This window comes from Prunus persica, chromosome G8 (assembly GCF_000346465.2).
Source record: "Prunus persica cultivar Lovell chromosome G8, Prunus_persica_NCBIv2, whole genome shotgun sequence".
NCBI classification, from domain to species: Eukaryota; Viridiplantae; Streptophyta; class Magnoliopsida; order Rosales; family Rosaceae; genus Prunus; species Prunus persica.
Genome location: NC_034016.1, coordinates 5,140,132 through 5,161,567, shown reverse-complemented (window position 1 = coordinate 5,161,567; position 21,436 = coordinate 5,140,132). Strand labels below are relative to the sequence as shown.

The 21,436-nt window shown below is 36.5% G+C and overlaps 1 protein-coding gene and 1 pseudogene across 1 annotated transcript; one reads left to right on the top strand and one right to left on the bottom strand.

Annotated features, from left to right (window-relative positions):
• LOC18766972 overlaps positions 1 to 21,436 on the bottom strand; it is a 96,517-nt pseudogene that overhangs the window by 34,805 nt on the left and 40,276 nt on the right.
• On the top strand, positions 2,934 to 7,374 carry LOC18767942 (putative laccase-9). Its single transcript, XM_007199684.2, has 7 exons — positions 2,934 to 3,082; positions 3,167 to 3,318; positions 4,007 to 4,251; positions 4,403 to 4,531; positions 5,584 to 6,169; positions 6,518 to 6,867; positions 7,147 to 7,374. Exons 1-7 carry the CDS (start codon positions 2,984 to 2,986, stop codon positions 7,278 to 7,280), a joined length of 1,695 nt encoding a protein of 564 aa, XP_007199746.1. The 5' UTR covers positions 2,934 to 2,983; the 3' UTR covers positions 7,281 to 7,374.

Genomic DNA, 21,436 nt, shown 5'->3' with positions numbered 1-21,436 from the left:
CGGGGTGTTTTGTAGACCCTTAGTAGGGTAGTCTGTGTGCGTAGGACTTGTCATAGGCACACGAGTATTGAGGATTCTGTTGTGTGTGCTTGGAGCCTAGTTCCCCTGTTGGACGGCTCGTCGCTGGCCACATGGTTGTTGAGGATTCCTCTATGTGGTCTAGTCAAACGATTCCCGGATTTGATATTTTTCCCCTGGTACATGATGATGGTGTGAGGTGTGTATATCTTTATTTCGGTAGAAGTCTTAGATTGGAAAATTTGGTAAAGTTCATTTTTCAGGGGAGACTCTGCTAAAATTTCGGTAGAAGTCTCGGCCCTCTTTTCCTTTATTTTAGGGGAAGAGGATGTTTGAAATTTGTAAGTAGGCCCGACATCAGTTGGATGTCGGAAAAATCACAGGCTTCGTCACGAGGAATTCGGGGTGGTTCCTGTCATAAATAGACCACACCCGGGAGGTGTTGGCCAAAGACCCTCCGATACCTAAGTTAGTTTGATTGGACCTTGAAGAAGATGACAATAGCTAAAGTGGTCGGAGTTCTCTCTCGGTGAGAGAACTAGGTGGCCGGAGCCGAGAGAGAGAGAGAGAGAGAGAGAGAGAGAGAGAGAGAGAGAGAGAGAGAGAGAGAGAGAGAATGGCGTGAGAGAGGGAGAGATTTCTCGTGTCAAAATCAGATTACCTCATATGTGTGATGTAGCCATGTATTTATAGTGCTCCTTGTTAGCTAGAGTTTGAAGAATAATCCTTATTTAATTAGGTTTATTCTTACTCAAAAATAGGAGATTGGAATTAATCAAGGAGATTCGGTGGAAATCTCATCCTTGATTTAGGGAGATATTCTCATCTTAAATCAATTATAATTTTCCTAATTAAATAAGATTTAATTAGGGTAATTAATTGACCTAGGGAATTTTCCTTTTCCACGTGTCACCCACTCATTGGTCGCTAAAATATATGCTCCCACAAATGTCGCCCAACTTCTGCATGGCGCGTATGTGACGAAGAGATGTGAAATACTCTTTGGGCTATCCAACTGCGTTTGGGCTTCCAATTGTGAGTTGGGCTCTGATACCGTGCTCAAATATGAAAACCTATGAGAAAATATTGTTTGTGAGAATTTTCTATGTATTCTTCTCCTTGTTGGAGGTCATATTTATAGTACAAGAAAATTTTGAAGGCCAAGTAATAACTCCTAATTCTATTTACAGTAGAAAATTACAAATAAAAGGGAAATCAATTACAATTAATATGGGAATCGTTGGGGTGCAAGGAAAGTCACAAGTCATGCCAACAAGAAGGAGTTCCTCCTTAAGTATTGTCAATTGATTTAAACAAACATCATGTATCTTTTACATAATTTCATAGAGAAAGCAAATCAAATTTGGATTTTTAGACATTAATTAAGAGTCTGAGACATCTTATTATGGTTCTTAATGAGTATGCTACACTACTTATAAGGTCTAACGGATTCCTAACATGTTTCTTCTGAAGCCACCTTAAACCCTTTCAACTTGCGAGGTTTGCTTGATTTGTCTAGTTTGGAGTCTTTTGTTTGGTTTTAGGATAATATTAAATAAGTTTCCCTTGTAAAATTGAGCTTCATGGAAAAAAAAAGGTTGCTGCTAGAACATAGAAGCATGGAATATTTCAAAGCAAATATAGGAGTCGACTTGTCAAGGAATTTGAATATTTAGTGTTTTTCCGTGTTTAGTAAGGCTTTTTTTAATCACTTGTCATCAGTGTTACTATAATAACATTTTTTTAATCACGTGTCAATATTTAACCTTGTAAAAAATAATTTTATAAAGAATAGTGACTGGCTCTATTTTAACCGTCTCCAACAGCAAATGACTAAATTTAATATTTTAATAATTTTTAGTGTATGAGTTAATTTAATTTAACTACTATTTATATTCTATTTAAAATACATTTTAGAAGAGAAAAATTCTTTGGGATATGATTTTTGACATCCACGTGATTAGCCCTATAGATTTATGATTATATTTTTTCTTGTTCTAAAACCAACTTAAAAATTAATTTAAATAGAAAAAGATGAAGGATAGTTTGTAAAAAAATGAAGAGATTGTGAGAAATTATGTAAAAGTATGAAAGTGAAAAAAAAATCATTTTTTTTTCGGATTTAAAAAATAAACTAGCTGATGTCACCTAACGACTAGGTGACGTCAGCTGAGCCCCATCCAAGTATTTAACCCGGGTTAGGAATTAGCCCTTTGTGTAGCCCTCTTCTTTTTTATACCCCTTTGAGCACACTTTTAGAGATTAGTTTTAGAAATTTTAAACTAGATTTGAGGATATAGCCCTTACTTAGAGATGACCTAATATGTAACTTTTCCAAACCCGTAAGATGTGTGTAGAATACAAAATGGATCAAAACTCTGGGATACAAGTAAAGGAAGTTGTTGCTTTTATGGTATAAAGATAAACTAAGTTTTTAGAGTACCCCCAACGTTATGGGGAACTTTATTCATCAAACCGACAATAAAACCTGGGACGTTAGTTGGAAAAACAAGAGAGGATAAACTTGTAGTATATCTGATTTTCCAAAAAATAAAATAAAAATCTAGTCAGTCTAGTTTGACGTTACTTTATTATTCTTACTGGTAATCGAGGCACAGAACAATACTTACCGACAAAAACCCAGTTGATGACAGGATATATGAACAACTTAAGGAAAAAGTCGACGTTCTCCTGTTCAGTAATGATCATGAAGTTGTTTATCTAATACACGGTACTAGTGTCTGAACTTATTTTTGTCGTGCACTGGACCAACTTATTTTTGTCGTGCACTGAACTTATTTAAGTTGTTTATTTTATTTTTTTAACTTTGCGTAATTTGGCTACTAATAATAGAAGCAACTTGCCATGAAGTCTGTCTATAAATAGGTCTTTACCTGAGACCGAAAACCGCACAACACTTCAAGGGCAACCTGAAGAACACACTAGGAAAAACCAAGACCTGGAAATGGAGTTTAAGAAAATGAGTTGGGTCTTAGCCTGTGTAGGGTTTATGTTCTTGGGTCTTTGCAAGGCTAATGGAAATACCCATTATTATGATTTTGTTGTAAGTGCTTCCTGCATTACACTAACACCATTTTTACAGCCTTCGAATGTTCATCATCATCCGTTGCTTTGTTTTGTTTTGCAGCTGACAGAATTGAATTTTACAAGGCTTTGCGAAACAAAGACCATCTTAACTGTGAATGGGACTTTGCCGGGGCCGACCATCACCGTCCGGAAGGGAGACACTGCTTTTGTGAATGTCCACAACCAAGGCTCATACGGTGTCACCCTTCATTGGTAAAAACTACCAATCTCATTAGCTTAGCTCTAGATTTTTTATTTTTATTTTTGGCATTGACCAATAGTCCAAAACTGCTTTTAACTATTGTTTAAAGATAAGCTGGATGGATAATTAAGCTTATTGGTGGAAAATTAGCCTTCACTTGGAATATTCTCTTCTACATCTTATGATGGGCTCTCTGGCCAATTCCAATAGCTTACTTACAGGAAGAAAGATCATGACTGTGACCTGGTCCTAGTCTTTTAGAGAGAGAAAGTGAAAGTGTGAATAACTTTATAAAGATTAGAAAAATAAAAGGCTAGAGGAAGGGAGTGGGGTAGGGAACTCTTTTTCCTTGTCTAATATATGTATGTCTTGTAAGCAACTCTTTTCCTTAACGTTGGGTATTTCTTATGTGTGTGTGTTTAAAAAAAAAAAAAATGTAAATGATAGTCTAAACTAGAGAGGGTGGAGGGTTTTCACATATACTGTGCTTTAAGGATTCGAACATAAAACCAGCAATCTAGAAGTCATGCAAATCTTAGTGTTTGAACGGGCATGCTTAGTCTTTAGTCTTTTTCTTTAATAAACACAAAAATAATACCTTCGATTTTATTTTGACTGCTTCAATTAGTTTTCCACCTTAAGAAGAAAAGGAAAATCAAGCTAGCAGACAAACTTTTTAATCTTGTTTAATATTTACAGGCATGGAGTGAAGCAACCACGAAATCCATGGTATGATGGACCAGAGAACATAACACAGTGCCCTATTCAAGCAGGGTCAAACTTCACTTATGAGGTTATCTTCTCCATTGAAGAAGGAACATTATGGTGGCATGCTCATAGCGATTGGACACGTGCCACAGTCTATGGTGCCATCATTATTCTACCAGCTCTCAACACCACTTATCCTTTTACAAAACCAGATGGAGAAGAAACACTGGCTCTAGGTACTTTTATTTTAATAAAAATTTCTATGCATCAGTTATTAACCATTTACAAGGACTGCTGTCCATGCCACAACCACAGACATGAAAACAAAAGGTGTTACATCATCGAATCTCAATAATTATTTTCCATTGTCATCTGGTTCGCTGGCAGGATCCTGGTACAAAGGAGACGTGAATGAAATTATTGAAAATGCTCTCGCAACAGGTGCCGATCCAAACGTTTCAGATGCCTTCACAATCAACGGAGAGCCGGGAGATTTGTATAATGCGTGTTCCAATGGTAATTATAATCAAATATCCAAACCTAATCTCATTTGATTATCTTTTGTTATTATATGTGGACGCGAGAAAAGCAATTGAGTGTTTTTCTCAGTGGGGTTGACATAAAGGAGGATGGTAACATTCCCGCGTAAATGAAGAAACTTCTAGGTGTCTATGGAGTATCATGCAAAGCGGTATACTTTATTGACTTGTGGTGTAGGCCAAATGTAGTAAGCAAGTTGAAAATAGCTATTTAGTGGTATTTTTTTTCTCGATGTGAGATTTTTCAGATTTGAAACCCGTTTAATAAAAATTAAAATATAACACCGACGTGTATTAAACCAGTTAAGTAGGACAATAAGTCCCCCTCATTTTGATGGTACAGGTGCAACCCTGAGCAAAGATTTTAATATTGCTTTGGGGATGTTATCAGTTGGAGGGATTGCTTTGGGTATCGCAGTGGGGGCGGAGGCCCATTTGAGCTGGTAACAGGGTAGCGGTGAGGGAAGTCGGTGGGGCTAGGGCTGGGTCTTAAATTAAACTTTTTTAAAATGAAATATTTTATTTTATTTTTGGCACACATGGCACTCATGTGTTAGACGTTTCATAAGTACGCCCATGTCATGTCAACATTTTTTTGTTGTTGAGAAAATCATGTCAACATTTTTAATTTAACTTTTAACCGACTTGATGGTTAGTTGTAAAGTGAGACTCAAAATCTCAGTTGGGATAATGGTGGGTCACCCTGAGTTATGAAGGGAGTATTATATTTGACTATAGTTTAGCAATTAGGCACATATAGACCGTTCGGAGTTTTCTCTCTCATGTTTGGATCTACGAAATAAAATTCGTAGGAGACTTCAAAAGTTACTCTCAAATAAAATATTGTTTGTGGAAGATTATATCAACTACAATTATTTTACTAAAGACATTATTATTTCATTCAAACATTACTCTACTATAGTGTTTGATTTATTCATATTTGATTCACTATGAACACTGTTTATTTCTAACAACTAACATACTTTGACATCATTTATTTGCTAACAACTGATTGATTTCCTGTTGCAGCAACAACATACCGTTGGGTGGTTGATTATGGCAATACGTATCTTCTCCGCTTAATCAACGCGGTGTTGAACGAAGAAATGTTCTTCGCCATTGCCAACCACAACCTCACAGTGGTAGCTCAAGATGCTGCATACCTTAAACCTATAACCACCTCCTACCTCGTGATAACTCCAGGCCAAACCATGGACATTTTGGTAGTTGCAAACCAGTCTCCCAGCTCCTATCACGTAGCTTCCGCTCCTTTTGTTGATGGGGATGTTGCATTCAACAACAGCACCACCTCTGCCATTCTTCAATATAACGGCAGCACCACCCCCTCAACCATTCCCACTCCGACTTTTCCCAATCCGGCCGACGGAACGGCTGCCTCAAACTTCACTACGCAAGTAAGGGCCTTGGCAAGCAAAGACTACCCCATTTGTGTCCCGTTAAACATCACACACACGCTCTTCATCTCTGTTTCCGTAAATGAAAGAATTTGTCCCAATTCTTCTTGTGATGGCCCAGATAACAATGCACTTGCTGCAAGCTTAAACAACATCAGTTTTGTGACTCCATCGATTGATATACTGCAAGCCTATCACGGGTACGTAACGTAATTTGAATTAGTTGCTCAAATTAATTGGTTAATGTCAAATTATTGTATACGTTAATGAGAGTTTTCTATGTAGATAACGTTTCCCAATTAAACACTTCACTGAAAGGAAATGAATAGTCGCGTAGAAGAGTAAAATGGTAACTGAGCCAAAAGCGTGCGTTTTTAAATACAAATAATAGTTTAAATTAATATACTCGCTGGACTCAAATGCAAGAGGGGCTCTGGCTTCTCTAATCCACGTCTTATTACTTGTTCTTGTTTTGCAAAACTAGAACTTTGTTTTTTGTTTTTTAATTAAAAATATCTAACTTAAATGACCTTATTGCCTTTGTACAGGTCAATTAAGGGAGTTTACTCAGCTAATTTCCCACACAAACCTTATATTTTCAACTTCACGGGACACGTGCGAAACGACACAATATATCCTTACTTTGGAACGAAGGTGAGGATGATTAAATATGGTGAAGAAGTTGAGATAATCTATCAAGGGACCAACATGATTGCCGCTGAGAACCATCCGATGCATCTTCATGGTTTCAACTTCTATTTGGTTGGAATTGGTTCTGGGAATTTCGACCCTAATCAGGCCCCTAAGACCTACAATTTGGTTGATCCACCTGAAGTAAACACCATTGGTGTACCAAAGAATGGATGGGCAACCGTCAGATTTAAGGCTGATAATCCTGGTAAGTTCTACTTCTATAGCCACCTAATTAATGTACTTGTCACGGCATTGGGTTCATAGCTCAGTGGTAAGAGTATTTGTTTGCAAATAAATGGTGTCAGGTTCAAACCCCAATGACACCGCTCTCCTCTTCTTTTCAAATTCTGACAAATAATAATAATAATAATGTACATCTCACATGCCACATGTACGATGTATGTAATTAGGCAAATTAATTAAGAGCAACCATGGAGATAAGTTAACTAACTATTGAAATGAATTATTTGATGATTATTTTCAGGAGTATGGTTTATGCACTGTCATTTGGAAAGGCACGCCAGCTGGGGAATGGCCACTGTACTCATTGTGACAAATGGAAACACCACTGAAACCAGCATGCTCCCAGCACCTGCTTATATGCCTCCTTGTAAATAAATATTGAAATTTACTTTCTCTTTCATGGATCTCAGTTTATATAGTTATATTGAGACTTTGATTTTATTAAGAATAATTGTATCATCCAAGTTTCTGTAATGTTTGATTATCTTTTTTGAGTGAATAAATTATTAGGAACTTATTTTTTGAGTGACTCAACTACATAAAAGATCCTTTTCAATATACTACCTACCTCGATTTCAATGCAAGTGTAAGATATACCTCACTAACGCCACGGTCAATCATAAGTATCACGGTAACTGGAGTCCCTAGTACAACAACAAAAAGTGTTACCATTTGTCCCGTACATAAGTAACTAAATTCTGTCCAATTTCTTTATATCTACGTTTCCATATGTTCCGCTTTAACTCTATTCCAACCAGTGGCGGATCCAGGATTCTCGGGGCAAGGGGTCTTAGTGTAAAAGTATAGAATTTTTTTTTAAAGCCTGGCTCAAAATAACATAGTTTTTAGGTTAGTTCAATTAAAAAAAAAAATGGAATGAGCCATGTACCAAACGACGTCGTTTGGCCAGATAATGCTAGGCATCAAAACAGAAAAACAGATACCGAACCCAAATCGTGCCAATCTCATACCATGTTGTTCGGTGTTGCATAATAAATGGTATGATACAATATCATACAGTTTCTATTTGACACGACATCGGTTCCATATTTCTCATCCGTTTGGTGTTTTTTTTTTTTTTTTTTTTTTCAGATTCTCTCTTTCTTTCCTTTTATTTAATATTTCCCCTTCTTTTTTTATTCTCTCTCTCTCTCTCTCTCTCTCTCTCTCTCTCTCTCTCTCTCTCTCTCTCTCTCTTTATTATTTTCCTTCTTCTTCCTCTCTGGTTCTTTCTTCCCAGCCTCCCCCACCACTCCATCCCCATCTATCTTCACTCTTTTTTCTTGTTTTTTCCCTTTCTTTCTTTCTTCTTCTTCTCTCTCATATTTTCTTCTCTTCTCTCCCTCCCCATCACTTTCTTTCTCTCCATTACCCATAGGGGACTTTCACCGAGCACCTTGTGTGCAAACAAATGGTCGCTTTGCTGCTGTCCAAGGAGTCGCTCATGGAGTCCACAGCTGTATTTCCGGCATCCCAAGGGGTCGTGCGACCCGTCTTGTCCCAATGTGCGTTCGCCATTGATTCCAACTCCATTAAGGGCATTTGCTTTACCGAACTTACCTTAATGTCTCAACATTTTTTAAAATTAGAAATATGTCCCCAAGCTTTTGATGCTTACACTTCAAGAAATTATAAAACTGCCCCAAAAACTGCAAAATACTTTGCAAACAGGTCCCTGGTGCGAATTCAGTGAATTCCCAGCCAAATTCCATGCTTTCCTCTTCCAATTTCAATCCTAATATCAATTACACAGCAAAATCTCAAAAAATCTTCCTTATAGTTCATCCAATTCACTAAATTTCACCAAATTTAATAACAAAATCAAAATCCCCAACATCTCAAGAACACAAAATCTGTATCATACTTCCAACAATAAAACCATCTTCATTTTGTACTATAACTTATAAATTCCTACTTCCCCATCAATCTCCATATTATAATTAGTAATTATCTCTTCTACAATGTTAATAATCATCACGTTGATCACATGGCATACGTGTGGAAGATATACAACATTAGGGCTTAGGCATATAATAATGTAGTAGTATTGGCCATGATAAATAACGGTGACCCTAAAAAAAGATTGGAAATTAAAAATTAGATCCGTCCAATAAGCATAAGCTTTAGTGTTAAAAATTTTGTTGGGTTAAGCCAGTTGGTTAAGGCAGTGTGCCCTTACTCTTACTTCCAAATTTGATCGATGAATCTATCAACCACCACAACCACAACCATCGAACCACCATTAACATGGGTTCACTAATCGAACCTAGAGATGTAGAGAGGATAAGAAGAAAATATAGGAAGAGAAAGAGAAGAAGAGATGAGAGAGGAGAACGAGAGTTAAAGCTTACTCTCTTTTCTAGAAAACTTCAAATGTGTTAACATCTAAGCTTTCATTTTACTCTCTACCAAAAAATTAAAGGTGGGAGCATAGGGGCGCTAATGATGATCACCTATATTAAAAAAGGGCTTTATCACATAAGGACAAATAGGAGGGCATGAGGACAAAATGGTTCAGTGTCTCCAAAATTGGACAAACCGGTCCAGTTACTGTCCGACAGTGACATGAAATAACTCTTATGTCACTCACTTAGAGTGACATTAAACAACTCTTGTGTCATTGTCCGACAGTGACATAAGAGTTATTTCATGTCACTCTAAGTGAGTGACATAAGAGTTATTTGACATGACTAACCTTGGGAAGATGAGATTTTTTCTTGGTATTGAGGTGATGCAAAGGGCAGATGGAATATTTATTAATCAAAAGAAGTATGCACTGGAGGTATTGAAGAGGTTTGAAATGGATAGAAGCAATCCAGTCCATAATCCCAGTTCCTGGTTGTAAGCTTTCAAGAGATGAAGATGGAGTGAAGGTTGACAGCACCTTTTACAAACAAGTTGTAGGAAGTGTAATGTACTTAACTGCTACTCGGCCAGATGTGCTGTTTGCAGTGAGTCTTATCAATGGGTACATGGCAAATCCTACTGAGCTTCACTTGCAGGCTACTAAAAGAGTCTTAAGGTATTTGAAAGGTACAACATACTATGGTGTGTTCTACAAAAATGGAGAAGATGAGGAACTAATAGCCTACAGGGATAGCGACTATGCTGGGGATTTAGAGGATAAGAAGAGCACATCAAGTTATGTTTTTAAAATGAGTTTAGGGAATATGTCGTGGTCTTTAAGGAAGCAGCCATTGGTGACTTTATCCACCACCGAAGATGAATTCATTACAACAGCTTCTTGTGCTTGTCAAGCAGTATGGCTAAGAGGAATTCTGGAAAAGCTCAGACATATTCAAAGTAAGTCTACTATTGTTTACTGTTCTTCTGTCTTTATCTTCTCTTTCTTTATACACTACAAGAAAATCGAGTATTTACGGCGTGCGTTGCGCACCGTAAATGACAATTCACGGCTTGTGGCTGCGTGCCACGAAAGGCCAAGCCTTAAAAAGCCTTTTCTTTTTACAGCGTGCATCCGCTTGCCCAAGCGTTAATAAGGCGCGCCATGATTGAGTTCTCGTATCAGGTTTGGACAACTATTTACTGCGCATTTTGCACGCCTTAATTGGTATACATTACATGGCTCTTTTGGTGGACCATAAAAGCTTTATTTGATACATATTTACGGCACATTGTTCACGCCTTAATTGGTGTACATTACACGGCTCCTTAAGCGTGCCATAAAAGCTTTAATTTCATACTTACTAATGGCTCGTTTTGCACGTCTTGACTGTGTGGGTTTATTTATTTATTTGTATAAATATAATCAAATTTCCTGATTATTCCAATTCAATTTGACAATACATTTCTTCATTATTAACCCTAGCATTTGAGTTTAACAAAGAAACACATTTCAGTTCAGATAAATATACGAGATATAAAAAAACTAATCATTGAAATCACCATCATAATCAATTCAAAATACGAACTCTTAAGAGTACATAAGAAACACATAAGAGTGCTGCCAAACATTCCCAAACATTTTCACAGCCTCGAATCCATTCACTAGTGAAGATAACCACAAAAATAAGTCTCTAACATGAACCTATCACTACTACAAAAAGTGAAAAAGACGACCAGAAAACAACGACGGTCTAAGTGAAAACCGTCGTGGTTTTTAAAAAGACGACGGTTCTAAAAACACCGTCGTGTAATACCACCTTAGACAACTAAAAAATGGAGATTCAAATGGCTGTTCAAAAACAACGACGTACCTAATTAAACAACCGACGTCTATTTGAAACAGATTTCCGCAGTGTAAAATCAAAGCAAACAAAGAACGGCAGAAGTTATGAATAGACCGACGTAGAAAGTAAAGACGACGATTTCAATAAAAGCCGCCGTTTTTACTCATAAAATAACACGACGAGGTTTTCGTATAAGACGCCGTATAATTACAAACAAATCCACGGCTTTAAAATACAAAATAATCTTAACAGATGACACAGATTTGCAATCAGAGAGACAATTTTTTGGAAGTTGATCAACGTCGTTGCAAATTTGCAATCAGAGAGACAATTTTCAACGACGGTTATATTATACCTAACGACGTTTAAAAACAAATCAACATCGCTCAACAAATATATTACGTCGTCTTAGTCTTACTTAAGACGACGAAAAACGACGACAGTAGTAAAAAAACAGTCGTTGTTTTTATATTCTTATTTTATTTAAATCTGTCGTGTTAGTTAAAAACGACGGCATAACAAAAAACTGTCGTTTTGTTTCAAACTGAATTAATTTAAAATTTCTTCGGAAAGCAAAATCTATTTATAATTTCCTCGGGTTAGTAATATTGCATCGTGTTAGTTTACAAATTCTAGAACATTAATTTCCCTCATTTTAAATTTCCTCGGGAAAGAAAAATCTATTTATCACGCTTTGTAATTGAAAACTAAAACTGAAAGAATTCTGGAAAAAAAACTCTATTTATAATTTAAAAATAAAATCCACGTCGGTTGTAGTACACTTAACGACGTTTAACAAAATAATCTACGTCGGTAATTATAAATCTACCGCCATCTTACCTTAATATAGACGACGAGAAAAGCATTGACAATGTCTTCATCATATCTCCCAGCAACTACTGATTCAGTTTGGTCCTTTATCTTTCTGCAGGACTTGTATAGTTCAAAGCATTGACAATGTCTTCATCATATCTCCCAGCAACTACGGATAAAGGAAGAGGCTATCACAAATCTGACGGATCTTTTTAGTCAAAAAAATCAAGCAGAGGATCAGGCACATCTGATCTTCAGATTTCTCTGAGAAGCGAACTTTCCTTCGACAGCGAGTGGAGGCCAGGCTTGCATCTCTTTTGATGGAAAGCAAGGAGTATTCAGAAGCACTAAGTGTCCTATCAGGCTTGATCAAGGAAGTGAGAAGGATAGTTGACAAGCTTCTTCTTGTCAACTAGCCTAAATGTAAGCTCAATTTCTCTTTGAGAAAGACCTCCAAATTATTGTCTTTGAGATGTGAGAGACAGTGTCTCTGAGAGAGGAAGAACTTGGAACCCTAAATGTAAACCGCGAAAATGAATGAAAGCGACAAATTTATAGAATAAATTTTTAAAACCAACGGCGGTCCTTACCAAAAAACCGCCGTTTAAATTGTAACATCAACGTCGGTATTACTGACGTATATTACAGAACTCCACGTCGGTAAATTAATAATCACGACGTCTTAAATAATCTACCATGACGCGAGTTATTACTTATGTACTTTAATTTTTGAGTTTACTATGACGGTACCTACAACACTACTGTTGTATTTATTTACCACGTCCGAAGTTAAATTTACCGTCGTATTTTGTACTTTATACGTCGTAGTTATATGTAACCGCCGTATTATTTTTTTGAAATGGTTTTATATGTAAGCAACTTTTCGTCTACTTGACTTACACATTCGTTGTTTTTATATTCTTATTTTATTTAAATCTGTCATCCAAAAAAGAAACTTTACATATTGCAGAATATTAATTTCCTTCGTTTTAAATTTCCTCCGAAAAAAAAACTCTATTTATAACGCACTGTAATTGAAAAATAAACTGAAAGGTCACGGGAAAAAAAATTCTATTCATAATTTAAAAATTAAAATCCACGTCGGTTATATTAAACCTAACGACGTTAAATGAAATGAGTCCACGTCGAACGAAAAATATTGCGTCGTGTTAGTTAAAAACGACGTAGTTAAATGTAACCGCCGTATTATTTTTTTGAAATGGTTTTATATGTAAGCAACTTTTCGACTTACACATGCACTGTTTCCAAACCCGATTAAAAATTTCAATCTCCCAAAGAAACCTTTTCGTCTTTTTTCCTTGTCAGAGCATTGTCAGAGTTTCTCATCGTCTTCCTCTCGTCTTCTTCGTCGTCTCTGAACTTAAACATCGATCATCTTCCTCTTGCTTTCATTGCACGCAAAAGGTAAGCTTTCATTTTCACTATTTTGGTTACTGTTTTGCATGCTCATACGTTTTTTGTTTGAAAAATCTTTTTACCTTTTTTCTGGCCAAAATCATTTTACTTCTTTCCAAGTTTGATAAAATATACAGACAAAGAGGGAAAGTTTCCAACTTTGAAGACAACTACCTCAACTAAATAAGACGACGGTAGACCACGACGGTTCGTCAGTTGTTCTAGCGTCGTCTGAAAATTGACAAAGTTGTTTTTAAAATAATAGTCTTTTTTTATATGCTTGTTTAATTGCAGGTTTGATTTCTCTGAACAATGGTTTTTGTTTTTCCCTTATTTGATAAAATATAAAGAAAAAGAAACTAGGGTTGGTATAAATATACAGACAAAGAGGGAAAGTTTCCAACTTTGAAGACAACTACCTCAACTAAATAAGACGACGGTAGACCACGACGGTTCGTCAGTTGTTCTAGCGTCGTCTGAAAATTGACAAAGTTGTTTTTAAAATAATAGTCTTTTTTTATATGCTTGTTTAATTGCAGGTTTGATTTCTCTGAACAATGGTTTTTGTTTTTCCCTTATTTGATAAAATATAAAGAAAAAGAAACTAGGGTTGGTATCTAATATAGACGACAAAATATCTTATTGTTTTACGTCGTGTGAATGTTAATACCACGACGGTGTATTACTATTGACGTCGTATGAACATAAATACCACGACGTTATATAAATAATAGTTTACCACGACGGTGTATTACTATTGACGTCGTGTGAACATATATACCACGACGTTATATAAATAATGGTTTTAAACATTTATTACGTCTGAGATTATTTCATTGCGTCGTCTAAAATCATATCATACGTCGTATTTTTTAATACCGTCGTTTGTGTTCTTAATGTTTTCCTGAAATATTTTCACTTGCAGTTTTGTCTGTTAGAATGGTTTCTCAACAACAAACTAAGGATTCTGGCTCCAAGAAGCTTGGAATGGTAGCTCCTCAAGACAAGTCTTCGAAGGAGATAAAGTCTTCGAAGAAGATGAAGTTTGCTTCATCATCTGCTGAGACAGAACCAACCAGCCAGACAACAATCTCTGATGATTCAAAGATTGGTCGAGGTATGAGCACAATGCCTCGTGTTGTGAAGAGAAAGCTTCAGAAACTGAGGCCAATTGTTGAGTACAATAAAAGGGGGAAAGGTGTTGGCCAAGCACATATTGAGATGCAGTCGTATATTGGTGTGTTGGCACGCTCCAGGATCCCACTTGTGGACAAGAAATGGTCCCAAATCCCCAAGGATATAAAGGAGCAGATTTGGGAAGCAGTTGACATGGCTTTTGTCGTAGGCCAAGGGGGCAAGACCTCTGTTTTAGCTTCTGCTTCCAAGAAATGGAAGGATTTCAAGTCTACACTAACGAGGCATTATATCTTTCCATACACCAATGACAGGGAGAAATTAAGCCAACCCCCTGAAACATATAAATTCATAGAGAAAGCACAATGGGATGCCTTTGTAGCTTCAAGGCTATCCAAAGATTTTGAGTCTGTGCATTCTCAACATGCACAGATTAGGGAGAAACTCGAGTACAATCATCGATTGTCTCGAAAAGGATATGCTGGATTGGAGGATCAATTGGAGGAAACCATGCCTGGGGTAGAAATTGATCGATCTACCTTATGGAAGAGAGCTAGACAGGACAAACATGGTAACATCCCTGATCCAAAGGTGGCAGAGAAAGCAAAATTAATTGTAAGCCTACTATCACTCTGTTTTAAATTTTTATTAAACTGTGAATTATTCTTATTACGTCGTATGTTATATTTTTCGTCGTGTGAATGATATTACCACGTCGAAAAGTTTTTAAAAACGTCGTTAAAGGTCTAAATAGGAATCACTACTAATTTTCTGTAATTATAGTATAAGACGTCGGTGGTTCATTTTCGCGTCGTTTGAATGATATTACCACGTCGAAACTTTTTTAAAAACGTCGTTAACGGTCTAAATAGGAATCACTACTCTGTTTTCTTTAATTATAGCATAAGACGTCGGTTGTTTATTCATTTCGTCGTTTTAAATAAATAACCACATCGGTATAACTACCGTCGTGATAAGTTATAATAACGTCGGTTTATACGTTATTGCGTCGTGTGAAATTATATAATACGTCGTTTGTACATAAATAACCGTCGTGTGTTTTTTTGTTTATCTTTGTTTTAGGATGAATTGCATAAACAAGTCTCGGAAGGCAAAGTCAGAGTAGATGGCAGCAATGATGTGCTGACCATGGCTTTGGGCCCCGAGCATCCAGGCAGAGTGAGGGGAGTTGGTGCTGGTGTTTCCCCAAGGCAATATTTCAATTTGCCCAAACCACAGAGGGTGAGCTTTGACGACCGTTTGAAGGACAGTTTAAGAGTTCTCCTTCAAGAAGAGACTAAAAAGATGGAGGCTAAGGCAAGGGAAGAGGCCTTAAGGATGGAGGCTAGGACAAAACAATTGGTAGAGGCTGAGAGGGAGCATTTCCTGAGTCAGCTTTCCCAATTAATTCCCAATTTTGATCCAAGCATGCTTAAACCAAGAATTAGCCAAAGCCCCAAAAATCCAATGTCTGACAAAGCTAGCTGCTCTGGAGGTGATGTGAGATCCCTACATTTGGAGGATGATACTGCCAAAATGGGGAAACATCAGCCAGATGAAGAGAAGGAAGAAGAAAAAAGAGATGAAGAAAAGGAAGAAGAAAAGGAGAAAGAAGATGAAGAAAAGCATGACGACAAGGTATGTTCACATAACTTTGCCTTTTTTATTTGTTTTTCAAAATTTCAGACGTCGATATTTTTATTTAATCCGTCGTTTGTTTACAACTTAGACGGCGGAATTTTTTTAAGACGTAATAAAATATTTAAACGACGGTTTTTGCACCGTCGTTTAAATGGTTTCAGACGACGCTTTATTCATAAAACCGTCGTCTTTATTGAATTACCACGACAGTTTTTTCACCGTCGTTTAAATACTTTTAAGACGACGTTTTATTCCTTAAACCGTCGTCTTTATTGAATTACCACGTCATTTTTTTTATTTCTTTCAACAGGTTATTGAAGTTGGTGATTATTCAAATATGGAGGCGCCATCTTCTTTAAAAACCCTTTGTCGTTTTGTGGAAACGACACTCCTGCCTGAGGATAAGACACTCCAATTTACAATTGATAAGGAGGTGTTTGGTGGTGAGCGCGATACCTTCCTCCTGCCTGAAGATATTACACAATTTGCAGGCATGGAAGAAATTGGAGCTACTGTATTGGCTGTATATATGAGGTTTGTACTTCTAAAATAATACCTCGTTGGTTTATATATTGCGTCGTCTTAACTAACTAACCACGTCGTCTTAACTAACTACCGTCGTGATAAATATATTATAACGTCCTCATCTATTTCAGTACGTCGTGTGAAATATTATAATACGTCGTTTTTTTATACATAACCGTCGTGTTTGTTTGTGCTGACTTGTTTATATTATTTTATGTATTTAGGTACTTACACGATGTTTTGAAACAAGCCAATATGTGCAGCATGGTTGGCTTTATCGACCCTGCTACAGTTAGTGCCAACTCTGGCACAATAACTGAAAGATCACGACTGGTAGCAGCTCGACTTCAGAAGACAGACGGTGAACAGATTTTCATGATGCCTTACAATCCAGGGTTAGTCTCCTTAGGATTTTGTTTTTATGATTTTCAATAAATGACAGCTTATAAACTAACCACGTCGGTGTTTTATTTTATTTAGTCGTTTGAAACTACTAACCACGTCGGTATTTATTTATCGTCGTGATAAATATATAATGTCGTCGTTATCTACTTTATTTCGTCGTGTGAAATACTATAATACGTCGTTTTTGTAAATAACCGTCGTTTTTATATTAATTTTGTGCAGCCGTCATTGGATCTTGCTGATTGTAAGAGCAAAGAAGGAGACCGTCTATTTTCTGGATCCTCTGCCAGGTCATCGTGTGGTCGACGAAGAGGCGAAAAACATCGTGAACAGTGCTTTAAAAATATATAATACCCACATAGCCCGAGCAGGACGTAAAAATGTAATTTGAAAAACTCTCTCAGGCACACCAAAGCAACCCAGCAATGTCGAATGCGGGTACTATGTGATGCGCTTCATGAGGGACATCATCATGGATCCTTCCTTGGGGTTTGAGAATAAGGTAAGAAGAAATTACCTTCATACATTTCACGTCGTTTTTTGTATTATCAACGACGATCATGTAAAATTAACGTCGTTGAATGGATATACTACGTCGGTTATGAAAAATATCGTCGTCTGTGATTGAATTTCTTTTTATTTATAAACCCTAATAGTCATTGTTTATGCAGTATGCCAAGGGAAATCAGGAAGCTTCATACCCCCAAGAAGCCATTGATGAAGTCCGGAATGAATGGGCAGAGTTTGTTTTCCAAATTATTAAACAGGGCAATTATTGAACACTTGATATTTATGTATAATGTACAAATTTTCTCTATAATATGTAATGTAAAAATTTGTTGAGGTTTTCTTAAATTAAAAAAAAAAACAAACATACAAATTGCTTAACCGACGTGTAATACTTTTCCAACGACCTAATAAAGTCAAAAACCGTCGTATTTTGTTGTTTCGTGTTTTAAACAAATACGACGTAAAAATATAGTTAGACGACGTTCTTTGAACAATTGAGTCGTTTATGGTTTACAACATCTTCAATTTCTTAAGGGTTCAGGGTATCATCGACGACGTTTATGTAACGACAGCGGTTAAGTCGTGGAATATATATTTTACGTCGTATAGTTAAATAGCCGCCATGGTTTCTCATTTTAACGACGTCATTTTAACGACTTAGTAGTCTATTACAATTTACAACGTCTACAATTTATTAACACCGACGTGGTTTGTTGTTGTGGTAAGAATATTTTATTATTTTTATATCAAAATATTCAAAATAAATTTAAAATAAATCAGAAAATTGAAAAGTCAACTCCTATGAAGTCATTGATATATTTTCTTCCACATAAACCTTGAAAAAATTCATTTTGAATAACAAAAATTTAAAATGACCATCCAAAACAAAATTGTTTTGATGAGTCATAAAATCACTTCTAGTTTTATGGTTTAGGGTTTAGAGTCTAGGGTTTAGAGATTAGGGTTGTTATTTATTGGGGTTTATTTTTAAAGTATAATTTTTGGGTAGTCTAGGGTATATGTTAGGCTTTAAAACCATAAAACCTTTTATAAACTTAATTTTTTAAATTGTATAATTTAGTTTTATGGGTTTAGGGTATTAATTTTTAACGACGGTGGTTGCGTCGTGGAATACATATTTTACGTCGTACAGAAAAACATACGACATGGTTTACGCTTTAAACGACGTCATTTTAATATGTAAGTCGGTTTATATAATTTACAACGTCTTTAATTTCTTAACACCGACGTGGTTTTTCAGTCGTCGTTATATAAAAAATTCAAAATAAATTTAAAATTAATCCGAAAAATGAAGCTTCAAAATGAACGGCCTTACGTTCTTAATCCGAAAAATGAAGTTTCCGTCGTGGAATATTAAATTTACGTCGGTACTTGTAGAACTTTCGCCTTGGTTTTTCTTTCGACGTTTTAAAACGCGCGAGCTCTAAAAATTTTCGCGCGACCTAAATTTTTTTAGATTTGGCTCTTATTCTTATACTTCGAACCCTGAAACCTAAAATTTTCAGATTTCGCGCGACATAACATTTCGCTCTCTCACTTCTGCTCTAATTAAAAGTTGCACTCTCCAGGCTCCGTCGAATCTGTGAGCTCGTCCAACCTGTAAGTACAAACCCTATCTTCCCCTTGTAAATTCATTGAATGATATTAGGTTGTTTTGTTAAAGGGGTTCATGTGTATGCTTTGCGATCTGTTAATAATGTGCTTATAGGTATGGGTTCATGGATTTTCTGTTTAATGGGTTCATGGATTACATAATCTGTTATGTTGAATTGGGAATGGATTTAATTTTGTCGTATCTTTTAATCACCCTATGTTATGTTCAATTGGGAATGGATTTATTGTTTTCATGCTTGGTTTCATGTATATGTTGGTTTCTTGCTTGGTTTCATATATATGTTGTGTTCTTAATGGGTTTTGTGTTCTTGAAAATAAACTGAGACACGACGAATTTTAAGGCATACGACGACGATTACACGACGGTTTTTTTAAACTACCGTCGTTGTATTACTTATACACGACGGTTTTTTCATAAACCGTCGTTTGTATTACTTATAATAGACGACGTCTGTTGAAAATCCGTCGTCTATATATGCCAAATACGTATGTTTTTGTTTAAAACCCGTCGTCTCTGTTGTGTATTACTTGCGATTAGATCATTGTATAATCTGCTATAGTGATGGTCATTGCCTGTATTTTCACTTTATTATAGATAATAGGTTATAGTGTCGGAGATGGATAAGTCATGGATGCACTCGGATAGAAGATCGAAGGCATATGAATTTGGGGTGGAAGCATTTTTGAACTTTGCTGTAGAAAATCTTCTAACTACAACACATATCCGTTGTCCATGTGTTAAATGTGTTAATTTGAAGTTGTTTGGGGTTGGAATTATAAGGGATCACTTATACTTTAATGGAATTGACCAAAGCTATAAGAATTGGACATTTCACGGAGAACCTTGGGAAGCAACTACTAATGCTAGTAGAAATGTTGAAGAAGATGATGGCCATAGTAGGTACAGTTTTGTGTCTGAAGAAATTGATATGGATGATAATGATTTTGGTGATTTTGGTTCGGATCCGTATGAGTTTGCCAATGTGATTGGGGATGGAGATCAACCAGTGTACCCTGGTTGTAGAAAGTACACGAAGTTATCGGCATTAGTGAAGTTGTATAATTTGAAGGCAAAACATGGGATGAGTGATGTCTGTTTTACAGAATTATTAATACTTCAAGGCGATTTGCTTCCAGAAGGAAATACAATACCAACCTCCATGTATGAGGCTAAAAAGACTTTGTGTGCATTGGGGCTGAGTTATGAGAAAATGCACGCATGCCCCAATGATTGCATCTTGTATAGGAAGGAGTATGAGGATTCAACTAATTGTCCTACTTGTGGTATCTCAAGGTGGAAGGAAGGCAAAGATTCAATCTTGAAAGAGGGTGTGCCAGCGAAGGTGGTGTGGTATTTTCCCCCAATTCCAAGGTTTAAAAGGATGTTTCAATCACATGAGACAGCTAAGAGTTTGACTTGGTGGCATGCTGCTAGAAAATCAATTGACGGTCAGATGTCTCATCCGGCGGATTCCCCGTCTTGGAAACTTCTTGATGATAAATGGCCTGAGTTTGGTAATGAGCTGAGAAACTTGAGATTGGCTCTTTCATCTGATGGATTCAATCCCCACAGTTCTCTAAGTAGCAGATATAGTTGTTGGCCGGTTATCTTAGTTACATATAATCTCCCTCCATGGCTGTGCATGAAACGAAAGTTCATGATGTTAACCTTATTGATTTCCGGTCCTAAACAACCCGGAAATGATATAGACGTCTACTTGGAGCCTTTGATTGATGATTTAAAATCCTTGTGGGTTGGGATTAGAGGAGTGTATGATGCACATAATGGAGAATACTTTACACTCAGAGCTGCATTAATGTGGACAATTAATGATTTCCCCGCATATGGAAACTTATCTGGTTGTGTTGTTAAAGGATATAAAGCTTGTCCAATATGCGGCGATGATACACCTAGTCACAGGTTGAAAAATGGCCACAAAATTTGTTACATTGGGCATAGAAAATGGTTACCAATCAATCATCCATATAGGAGGCAACGTGCAGCTTTTAATGGGAAACCTGAATATGGCATACCTCCCGAGCCATTAACCGGAGAAGAAGTGCTGCATATGGTTGAAAATGGTGACAGAGTTTGTTGGAAGAAGAAATCAATATTCTTTGATCTCGAGTATTGGAAATACCTTCCTGTGAGGCATGCCCTAGATGTTATGCACATTGAGAAGAATGTTTGCGATAGTATCATTGGTACATTGCTGGAGATCCCTGGAAAAAATAAAGATGGGATTGCTGCTCGATTAGATT